Source organism: Scomber japonicus, chromosome 4, assembly GCF_027409825.1.
Source record: "Scomber japonicus isolate fScoJap1 chromosome 4, fScoJap1.pri, whole genome shotgun sequence".
In the NCBI taxonomy this organism is placed as follows: Eukaryota; Metazoa; Chordata; class Actinopteri; order Scombriformes; family Scombridae; genus Scomber; species Scomber japonicus.
Window position 1 is genome coordinate 6747620 of NC_070581.1, and position 12267 is coordinate 6759886.

Consider the following 12267-nt stretch of genomic DNA (forward strand, 5'->3'; position numbering starts at 1 on the left):
GACAGATATATTGATACTTTGTACAGTAAGCTGCACTCATTTGTGAAATGGGTACAATCTATTAGTTGTAACAGACTTTAGGAACAATTAGCGTTGGCAACATGCAGTAGGTGGAAACTGAGCTGGAAAAAATTGAGTCGTGCTGGTTTAAACGTCGTCTTTTTATACTCAGACTATGAACTATGTGAGTAAAAATGATGCACAGTGCTACTGAGTTACATACTCTATCTTTTCCTTCAATATAGTTGTCAAATGTATGATAAAAGTCTTGGAACAGGGCGCACTCTTGATTTAATGTGTGATAAAAGCTGAAATATCCAAATTCTCCTCTGGGCATGTAAATGATTTATATAAAAAAAACTTTACTTATTTAATTTATTCCATATTTACTCTCAGTGAAAACAAGTTCTTATTTCATCGTACAGGGAAAAGATTGTCATACTGCTGCTGTGCCAAAGCTTTTGGAAGTGTTAAAGTAGTTAAGTCCAACAGATGTTTTAACGTTTATTGCCTTTGTGCCATTTTGAATTGATTTACACACACACACACACACACACACACACACACACACACACACACACACACACACACACACACACACACACACACACACACACACACACACACACAGAGTTTGTTACCCTAGTGTCAGTGCTTCAGCTGATGCATGTATTACCATCCATTAGGATTCTGGCCACCTTTTCCCCCTGTTTGATAAAGAAGGGATTTACTTGAAGGATCATCATTGAACATTTTTAAATCATTTCTCATTGTTCAGAATTGTCCATCATTTTAGGCTGTGAAGTGTAAAATGATGAAAATAATTTGACAGATAGTTGAAAACCAACTTAAATTAACTCGGGTCCATTCAAAATACACCTGCACACACACACACACACACACACACACACACACACACACACACACACACACACACACACACACACACACACACACACACACACACACACACACACACACACGAGAGCCTCCCATTCCCTATGTTATTAACTTCATTATTTTCATGTAATCCTTCATTTGTCCAGCTCTATATGTTCTGCTGTAAGGCCGCTTTCACAGAGCGGTAATTACATTTTATATCTGCGAACATCCACTGACATTTAAAATGACACCTATAAAATTAGAATGATACCTTTCTTATTATAGCTTTCCTCCTTTTAATGAAGCGCATGATACTAATAAGTTACAAAATCCCTCCATATATATGACTAAATTGAATGTATAAAGGGGTTTTACAGTGTAACAGGTTGGCTTTATGGATGGCAATATCGGTTGGTTGGTAGTTCCACTGCTTTGTTCCAGACTGAAATACCACAGCAACTGCTTAAATGATTACCATGAATTCAGATCCAAATATTCATGGTGGCCAGAGGGTGAATCCTAATGAATTTGGTGATCCTCTGACTTTTCCTTTTGGGCCACCAGCAGGTTGTGATTTGCCATTGATAGTGAAATGTCTCAGCAGTAAATACATACAAGAACATACTGTATGTGACCTCTATAAGGCTATAGTTCATACAAACATGGCTAGAAATGTTGGCTAGAAATGTGTTTTTGATGGGAAGAAGAAAGAAAGTTTGACAAGATAATTGTAAATAGGGAAACCAAGTGATTATGAGAGATTAAACAATGGGCACTATCATGTCCAATATATTATCATAGTAATAGTAGTATTAGTAGTAATAATAGTAGTAATAGTAGTAGTAGTAACGGTGGTGGTGGTAGTAGTAGTAGTAGTAGTAGTAGTAATGGTGGTGGTGGTAGTAGTATTAGTAAAGGTAATAGTAGTATAGTAGTAGTAGTATCAGTAGTAGTAATAGTAGTATCAGTAGTAGTAGCAATAGTACTAGCAATAGTAGTAGTAGTAATAATAGTAGTATCAGTAGTAGTAGTAATAGCAGTAGTATCAGTAGTAATAATAGTAGTATCAGTAGTAGTAGTACAGTAGTTGTTGTTGTTGTACTGTGTGTGTGGGCCATGTCAGTTGTTGTCTCTATTATTTAAATAATTAAATAAATCAATAAAAACAGATTTTCTTTATATGTCTGATGGATCAGATAATCTCTAAAAGAGACCTGAAGCATATTTTCACACTTTGGTTTTACACATGTAACTAAAGTAATTGTGTATTAAGCTCTGAGCTCTTCCATAATACTGCTGCTGACACTACACCTGCTGTATAGACACACTGTTAGTCTTTATTATTCAGATTTGAATGGGACTCATGCATAAACCAATAAAACAATTTTAAAGTGACTCTGATGCCACACTGCTTAAAAAACATATCAGGCTAAACAGAATGGGATTTACAATTTAATAGTGACTATTTATAGAAAGCTCATTACAGCACCATCCACATTGCTCATTACAGCAGATACAAGTTTTTTGGTAAGTGCGGCCCTTTGCAATTACAGTGCGAGAGGTTTGCGCTGCTCACTGAGCTCTCTGGTGATCTGGAGAGGAAGAAAACGTTATAGGAAAAGAGGAGATACACTGCATGTCATTTTCCCTCCTCTCCACGTGCATGCATTGCGACGTGCGTTCTGCTTTGAAGTGTCCTCGATGCGCCGTTTATTTAATGTACAACAGTAAAATGGGATTTACTTAGTCACGACTGCCGAACTGCGCGGCGATCGCACTTGTGTTGAGCTGCATTCCGAGTGACAGATTTATTATTGCTTTATTCTTCACAATTGATGCCACAGCTCTGTGTATGTGCCATCTGTCTGGGTGACTCCTCTCCCTCCATGTCTTGCTCTCTCTCCCTCTTTCTCTCTCTCTCTCCCCCTCTCTTCAGATTTAAGTTGTCACAACTTCCAGAGTGCTAATGGGCTGTTAATCTGCAACACTGCTACTCGCTCTCCTCTCCTCTCTTATTTTCTTCCCTCCCTCTTTCCTTCACTTTCATCTCCCTCTCCCCCTTTTTTTTCTCACCCTGCGGTATTTGAGCAGGATCATCGTGTTTGCTTGCTCAACACTTTTTTCTCTCCCTATTCCTTCCTGCTCAGTAGCCTATATTCTAATGACACTGCAGTAGTTGGGGATGTTTACATGTGTCCTTTCTTTAAAAAAAATAAAAAGAGTGGATGTGGGAGTCATCTGGAAGTTTGTCAGACTCTGGCAGAAATATTATAAATTACCATGATGCAACACTTTCTCTTTTTTTTACCTCAATTCACCTCTTATTCACCTACACTGATGACTACAAGCTTGAGAGCAAATGTCTGTTGTCCATGTTACTATTTGAAGAGAGAATAATGATGATATGCTGTTTAAGAGGTTTTTTTTGTCTCTCTGCAGATGGGAAGGTTTATGCACTGGGGGGTATGGGAGCTGACACCACACCACAGGCCCTGGTCAGGGTTTATGAGGCGGAGAAAGATCAATGGCAGCTGTTGACCTCCATACCCACGCCGCGGTACGGAGCCACGGCCTTCGTAAAAGGAAACAAAATCTACATGATGGGTAGGAAAAAACCTTCAAATATATACTCATATATATTTGATATAAAAAATTAAAACTGGCTGTATATGTCCCGATATCTCCATAAGAACACCAGAGAACAGAGAGAACAGTTTCAAATGACCTGACATTTCATTAAAAACCCACTTTTGTCGGTTGAAACAGGAAGTGTGCAGTGCTCTCAAGGTGGTCTCAAACATTACTCTCTGCTGCTTTGACACATCTCCAACTTTCCCATTCAATAAGAAAGTCGGTTGATAAATGTCATCTGAACTACGTCATGCTGATATGATACGTATTGCTGAGATGTATAATATAATACGCTACATATTAAATGCACTGAAACATAGAGATTCAACGTTAGCATTTTATTTTGGCAAATGAGCTTACTAACAACATTCCCATTAGCCTCAGCTGTTCTTTTTTTGGTGCTAATTAGCAACTGTTAGCATGCTAACACTCACATTTTACCAGCTAGCAAGTTAGTATTATCATTAGGAGCATGTTAGCATATGCTGACGGCCGTGTTTAGCTGTGCCAGTACAGCCTGGCAGAGCTATTGGCTACTAGCATAGCCTACCTCTTGTTCAAAGACAAATAGAGAAACATATGACATTGTGCGTTGATTCTATTATTTTTGTAATTACTTTGGTTGCTTGTATTGTATTTGGTAGTTTTTCCCTACAAATGAGGCATTTTAGAGTGGGGAAACTAGCATCCTCGGTCCTGATAGAGCGCCATAGCTAACAGTGTCATTTAGCTCAGGTTTAGCTAAGATGTAACACCTTTTTTTGTTGTAGCTTGTTTTGACTGTAGCTATTTATGACTGCTGTACACCAGAAAAACTATGAACACAAACTGTTGTCTCAAGTTATGTAATCATAACTTGTGTGTGAAAATGTAGTGTAAAAATGTAGCTAATTTTTTTATATGGTGAACTGTTGTTGAAAATGTAGCCTATAGTTAGAAAACGGAAGGGTGCAACAGCGGCCATTCTGGGAACCACTTCTCTCTCCCACTACTGTACTATGTCTCTTCTTCTCAGTCTCCGTAATATCGCCTGAGTGTTGGCTTTTAGGGATTCTGTTAGCACTTTCATCCAGAGACTCAGCAGTGTATAAGGATGGATGTATTCAGTCATTTTCTCAAGGACACAGATGGGTGATGATGCACAGCATATCTGAAGTACCTCAGTCCTGGAGGCTTTGGTGTTGTGGGATCATTTTGAACTTGTACTCCGCTGCACAGAGTGTGGATGAAGGGATAGATACTATGAGGTTACTGCTTCTCCATAAAAGTCTTGGATTTAGGTGGTAGAGTCTGACCGTTTTTGTTCACCGTCAACCTTTTAGCTCTATGACTTAATTTGCCTGACACTTTTATAGCTGTGATAAGATGACTAATGGAAGGATGAAAATGTGTCTCTCAGGTCTGAGAAGTTAAAAGCTTGGAATTTTTTTTTTCTCATCATGTCTCTTTGGGTGGCGGTTATTGGTCATCCACACATGCTGAGAGATAAAATTGGAATCACGCAAGGCTCGGTACGTCTCACCGTGGAAGCATTTTGAGATGAATTCATTGCACTGCATGCTACAAGCAAGGACACAATCAGCACAAAGTAGCTATAACCTCCTGAGAACAGGAGCTGTGGTCATTTCCATATCAATGTTTTTTCTCACACGCTTCACCAGAGGGACGGATTGAGTCTTTGCTTGTGTGCAAAAGGCAGAGGGAGCTCAATGCAGTGTAACGTGAGCGGGCACACAAAACAAACACACAGACAACACAGTTTACATATAGAGACACTGAAAACATAAGAAAATCAACAGTGGTAGAACTTACATACATTTACTCATGTAGTCTACTTTAGTGCAGTTAAAGTACTTTAACTGAGTGGACATCTGGATAATGAATGAAACACATTGGCTCAAAGTGGCATTTTTATTGTTTCAGAAGTGTAATATTAGTCTATCACACGCTATATGTAGGTAGCAACAGTGCTAATAGTGTAAATAAGTCAGTCATTGAGTGTTAAAATTATAAAGTTATATATTCCATGTATTCAAACTTTTAGTATATTCTAACTTGTAGACCACATATTCAAACTTGTATTTCATAAACTCGAACTTTTATTACATATCTCAGCTTATTCCATATACATTTAATTGAGATATTCAGACTTTTATCCCACATTTTCATACTTTTAGAACTGTATTCATAATTTTATTCCATATATCCAAAACTTTAGTCCATATACTTTTTATTACATTAATTGATCATACTTTTATTCCTGATACTCAAACTTTCAGTGAATATATTCAAACTTTTATTCCACTTTTTCATACTTTTAGAACTACAGTATATTCATACCATATATTCAGACCTTTAGTCCATATATTAATCATACGTTTAGTCCCTATGTTCAAACTCTAAGCCTATATCACACATAATTCCATATATTCAAACTTTTATTTAATATATTCAAATTTTATTCCATATATTCATACTTTAATCCCATATACTCTACCCCACTTTCAGCTAATACATTCAGAGTTTCATTAAATATTCAGGTTTTTTTTCATTCCACATTCTTAACTTTTCAATTCAATTTTCTCACAGTTTCTTGAATGACCTGCCATAATATACATAATACACATTTTTTAATTTGACCAAAATCATCATTTCTATATTCTCCATATGACCCAACTATCAACTCCATAACGACATGATTCAAACCTTCCCCGACTTGTTTGGATGCAGTTACTAAAAGTTCTCTGTTTATAAAAGACTCTGAGCTCACACTTTTGATTCATAATCATACCTGTCAAATCACACATCTCACCTGTCAGACTCTAGTGTTGTTTTTCTGGCCACTTCCAACCGTGAAATGAAAATCTCACGGACTGTCACACTACAAAGAGAATAAAACAGTATCTGTCGTAATTGTAGTTCAGTGCACTACATGGCTTCAGCCTTGCTCCTGACAGCGCTCAGCAGCAGAGGAGATCCTTTCATGTATACCTCGCCTTGGTAAGGTTGACCTCTTGAGGTTTTAGAGCGCCGTGCTGCAAAGAAATATGTGTGCATTGTTTGTGAACTGAGTTGAAAAGCAGTGTCAGATGGACTTTTTCCTGATGGCAAAATAATTTGAGGAACTGCGGTGTAGAGGACAAAAATAAAAAATGAGTTAAAAAATGGTGCAGTGAAGTGAAAAGTTTGCCCCCCAAATATAAACATCCATAACTTCTCTGCAGACTACCAAACCAATTCATTTTGTTTAGGCTGGAGCTAATGATGCCTAGCAAAATGCATTGGACAGAGAGGAATGGCTGCTGCACCAGCGTGGACACAACACACACACACACAAACACAGAAGCTTAATCACATCTTATCACATTACACACAGAGTTGTGAGTGATGTGCAAACTGAATAATAATGTGATCTTCATCCTGTTTGTTTTCTAACTGGAAATGCAGGCCATTATCTCTCCTCCTGACTCCCCCTCTCTCTCCTCCTCCTCCTCTTTCTCTTTATCTGTCCCTATCTCTCACTCATGTCATGCTCACTTGCTGTATTTAAAAAAAAAAAAAAAAGTTTACCCTAGCTTGCAAATTCATGCTGCTTCTTCAGCTGCTGCTCCACCCTGGGGGGTAGGAGGGGAGGGGGGGGGGGTGGTGATGTTTGGATCACTGGGTATCTGACGCCCCTTTGATTTAAATTCTGTGTGTTCCCAGTCAACAACACAACAACAGACTTACTGCCATGTGACGTATAACTCATCAGGCTTCGTTCTGCTTTCAAATTCTTGTGTGTGTGTGTGTGTGTGTGTGTGTGTGTGTGTGTGTGTGTGTGTGTGTGTGTGTGTGTGTGTGTGTGTGTGGCAGTGTCAGGGTTGGTAAGCACAACACGAGTGCATCAGAAAGGAGGCTGTCAGCAAGTAAAGGATGATCAAAAATTCTTCGCTGAAACATGCAGATATGCATATAAACAAAGCACTTCAGCACACACACACACAAACGCACGCAGTACTCGCTTTATTGTGTGAGCATCTTGGCTTGTGGTCTCGAATGAGGGAATGTGCATTAAAGTTACAATACCTTTCCTCAGCTGCAAAGACAGATAAGAAGTCACAATCACAATGAACAAATCGCATTCCCCCTGCAGCCCCTCTTACTACCGCAGCAATGCATCATTTAACAGCAGGTGAATCAGAGCGCTGTGGCCTCAGGGTTGGAGGGTAGCGGTCATTAATGTTTAGCATCTCGCGCCTTCATCTGCAAAGACAATCTCTATACAGTGGAAACAGCAGCTCTATTACTTTAACAAGGAGCATTAAATCCTTTTAAGAAGTACACTGAATGAGCCTGCTTGCTTTTATTGAGCATTTTGGGAGTCATCCAACTGAGGACTGCTATAGCTTTGAATAACTTTGAGCCAAAACAGGGAGAACTCGAGGCAAAAAAGTGCACAAGTATCCAACAAACAGCGATACATTAAACGAGTGAAAAATACGCTGACAATAGATAACATTTGTTACAGTTGACTTGTGTAAAGTAGGAGAAAGGCCAAGTAGTTTTATCCTCTTGAGAAGTTTCAAATGCTGCATGGTATGTTATGGTGTTCTGTTGTGTTACATCATTTACAATTGAAGATAGCTCTACAGCTACGCTAGCAGCTCTGTGAGGCTGTACAGACACAGTGCTGCTTTCATGCTTCCAGCTCAATGGCGACAATGCTAACATACTAATGTCAAGTAGTTAGAATGTTTGCCATGTCCACCATCTTAGTTTAGCATGTTGGCATACTAACCTTTATTAATAAGCACAATACACAAAGTATAGCTGAGGCTGACAGTCATAAACCTACTGGACAGATTAAACATTTGACCTTGATGGCGCAAGAGGAAATGTCGCAGTGTTTGTCACCTGGGAACGATGAAGGACGTACAAAATTGTGTATGCTATCAAGGAGACCTATGCTATGTCTCAAATCATGTACTTCTGTACTTACACTTCATGTTTTGAGTGCGTAAGTTCATTTAAGTATGGAAAAATGCAGTGCACTGTAAATACGTGGATGGTGCACTCAGAACAGTCAAAAAGTTGAGTGTGGAACTATGGACACTTTTCACCCACAACGGTCGCCATCTTGGCTACGTAGCATAAGAAGAGGAACCATTTTTCAAACAGGAAATGGCAGCTGAGAATTTTTTAACGATGGTGAACATTGCCTATATTATTTATATATTTATTATACAAAAATGTTATGTTGTTTTTTTTTGCACTTAGCACCACTATACTGTTGTCTCATATAAGCCATCAGTAGGTTTCTTGAGTTAATTTAGCAGTCTGTAATGATTTTGTTACGCAAATGCTAACGCTAGCTCGCTAACTAGCTCAATAACTAGCTCAATTCTGGTATGTGTGCAGTGGCCGTGTTTGATTTGAGACAACACTAACCTGTCGAAATGTGCACACTGCGCAGGTAAATATTGAACACAATGTAAACGTGTACTAACAGAAGTGTGTGATTTGAGACACAGTGCTGGAGATCGTTCAAAGGGATGTCAAAACTTCTGGAATACGGCTTTGTAGGAAAAATCAGTAGGATTCATGTCAATCCAGCCAAAAGACCAACATTACCATAAAACCATACTGCTAACAAATGTCTCAGGCCTTTTACACAACTGCATGCTGCAGTTTGTACAACAAATTGTGCAACAACAAAGAATTGTCAGAACTTTATTTATTGTAATGCTAACAGACCACTTTTAATTTGTCTACACATCATCATGAGTCATTATATTCCTATATGAGAAAGAGTGGTTAGATTTGGCACCTTTGCTCTGCACTTAAAAATTGAATTAATTCAGCTTATTGTCAACTTTGTTGCTGGTGAATTAGGAGGGAAAATATCCTTATCCCCTCTCTTGCAGAGATTTAGATGAGAGGATCAATACCTTTCTCATCTCTAGAGTGGTATTGATCATCCCGTCTAACATTTTCCCCAAAATGTCAAACTATTCATTTAAAGAGCTTCCAATCAGTTAACAGCTAATTAAAAAGCTTCAAATGCAGAGCACGTCTCTGAATTTTCAGAGATATCACAATTTAAAAATAAATGTGTTTGCTTTTCTTTAGTATGAATACTTCAGTTGTTCTCTGTCAGTTCTGTCACTTCTATAAATTAGATGACTTATTACAATTCCCAACAGCCAGAGAACACTCAAGCTGAATGTTAAATTTAATCTCACAGAAAATGATATAGGCCTACAGTGTTTATACATAGCATGTATGAATTAGGTTTTAATAACTATGTTTAATGCGTCTGTATACTGAACATTTCTATAGTAATCAACAGGTCTTTGTGCTCAGAATTCCTTTCTTTCTCTCACCTCTCTGACTCAAATCCTTCCCACTCAGTTCAACTCTTTGTCTCGCTGTTGCCATCGATCTCCGTGCCACTCTGCCCACTCTAGTTGACCCTCTTCTACATTCTCTTCAATTCCTTATATTGCTTTTGCAGAATTTCTCTGTACCACCATCTCATTTTCTTGTCTTTCTTACCTTTCTTTGAATCTGTATTTTGCTCTGAATGCTTCCCTCCTTCAATTTGTCCTTCCCCTCTCACTCTTTGTCCTTTTTCGTCACCTGCCTCTACACCCCCCCTCCCTCCCCCCGGCATTGTCCATCAGAGCCCTTTGCCTCGACATTTCCTCCCTTTTCACATCATGTGCCAATCTTCCTGCCAACTACATCCGCTCTCTCACCACTTTGCCTTCCCCTTGTAGTCGTATTTTACAAGGTTAAGTCATAATTTGTGGAAGTAAACAAGTTGTAGGCGTCCTAGGGGAGCACCCTGCCGCTGTGCTCTGTGTTCAAGTCCAAAATGAAATGTGGTCCCAGCGCTGGTCTTGCACGCGTGCCAGACTTCGACATAAATGCCAAGCAAACTTTGTGACAGAAGCAGGGGATTAAAAAGCAATGACAAGAAATGGGAAATGGAAAACGAGGACAAACAGTGTCACCCGGGAAATTTGTATTTGCCATTTGTCACAGAGTGCTCGGCTATGCTCATGACACACACATCCAAATATTCCTGGAAATGTTAGAATGCATGAGTGTCACACTTATAAGATTGCATGACTCATAATAATACAGAAGATATATTTTTGTGTGGCTTGAAATGTCTTATTCCAAGTAGACCTTTTTAAATAAATGAGCTCTCTATGGACATCACAATTCACCATGAATGTGTTTGCCGTGTCTTGCCGTCTCCAGGTGGTCGTCAGGGAAAGATGCCGGTGACAGCGCTGGAGGCTTTTGACCTGGAGATGAAAAGCTGGACCCGTTACCCCTGTATCCCAAGCCGGAGGGCTTTTTCTTGCTGCGCCACAAACGAGCGAAGCCTCTTCAGCCTGGGAGGCCTCCAGCAGCCGGGGCCACATAACTTCTACTCCAGACCTCACTTTGTCAGCACCATGGAGGAGTATGATCTGGATCAAGGTACAGTAAGTCGTAATGGGTGGACTGATGTGCTGTGATGTTTTTCTGGTGGGCCACTACACATCTTTAGTAAACAGTCATGACGTGGTCTTAGATGGAGCACACATGAGCTTAAATGATTTCACAGTACCAATTAAAGCCATGCCAGACTTTTGACTTTTTTCATCAAATATCTTTATTTTATATTCCAAAATCTACATGAACTAATGAATACATTTTCAAATGAGAGATAAATGTTGCTTTATAAGAAATCATCTCCCTTATAAATCATGTCAGTATCCATGAATTTTGGTGCTTCATGGGAACACTGACCCTAACAGATGAAAACATTGGTTAGAAAATTAGAAAAGTCATCAAATGTAATAAGTTACATTACTTTGATTAAGTAATTGAAATAGTTGCATTACTTATTACATTTTGAATAGCAATGAACTAGCAATCTGTAACCTATTACATTTACAAAGTAACCTTCCCAACCCCGATCATGTTAAAAATGACAATACTTAGCACTGCAGTTGACTGTTGCTGACTCACTTTATATAGATAGCAAAGCTAAAGAACGTGTAAGTTCTTGAAAAGTTCTGGGAAAGTTAAAATACCCTCAAAGATAAGCATCTAAATGCTTTAACTAGTTCATGCATTTAGTGTTTAATACTGCAGTTTCCACACTTGTATAATTTTGGGCTTGAAGTTCATGTTCTTCCAGATTTATATGTTAACTACAGTACATTGATTGTGAGTTGGACCTTGAATGCTGCCGAAATACATGTAGTTAGAAAATAATTTTTTGAATGCATTGCAGATGGCACAGCATACAGGCTGGTTACCTCATCAGTGTGCAGTTTGTATTGATATTACTGGCTCGTGTGTTGACTCTGAGAAGGTGCTTTGTTGAGGTAGTGTTGTAGTACAAAGGTGTTTCTGATATTTTGTCCACCTCACAAACTGACAAACTAGAACCACAAAATCACCAAAAGAATCTCATCTCATACGGTCTAAATATTCATTATACTTTATTAGACAATAACATAACGCTATTATTATAATTGGTATTTCTATCATTATATAGTAACATTGTATAGTCATTTCTGTCCTTTTTCATTCTACAAATTATAGTTTAATTGAATCATTATCCCTTTTCCTACTTAATTCTTAAAAGTGGCTACATGGGTGGCTTTTTGTCGGCCAGTGTGAGTGAAAAGTCTTTTTGCAGTTTGTTATTCCCAGTTCGTCCTTGGTTGGATTTTCATACAATGCAAAACAGAGTGCACATAAATA

General features: G+C 38.6%; 1 protein-coding gene across 1 annotated transcript in view; it reads left to right on the forward strand.

Moving 5' to 3' along the window:
* Nucleotides 1-12267, forward strand: part of LOC128357488 (kelch domain-containing protein 8B-like) — a 155049-nt gene that overhangs the window by 91932 nt on the left and 50850 nt on the right. The window contains exons 2-3 of the mRNA XM_053317844.1: nt 3322-3486; nt 10765-10989. Of these exons, the coding sequence (XP_053173819.1) occupies nt 3322-3486; nt 10765-10989 (390 nt within the window). The remainder of the gene's footprint in view (nt 1-3321; nt 3487-10764; nt 10990-12267) is intronic.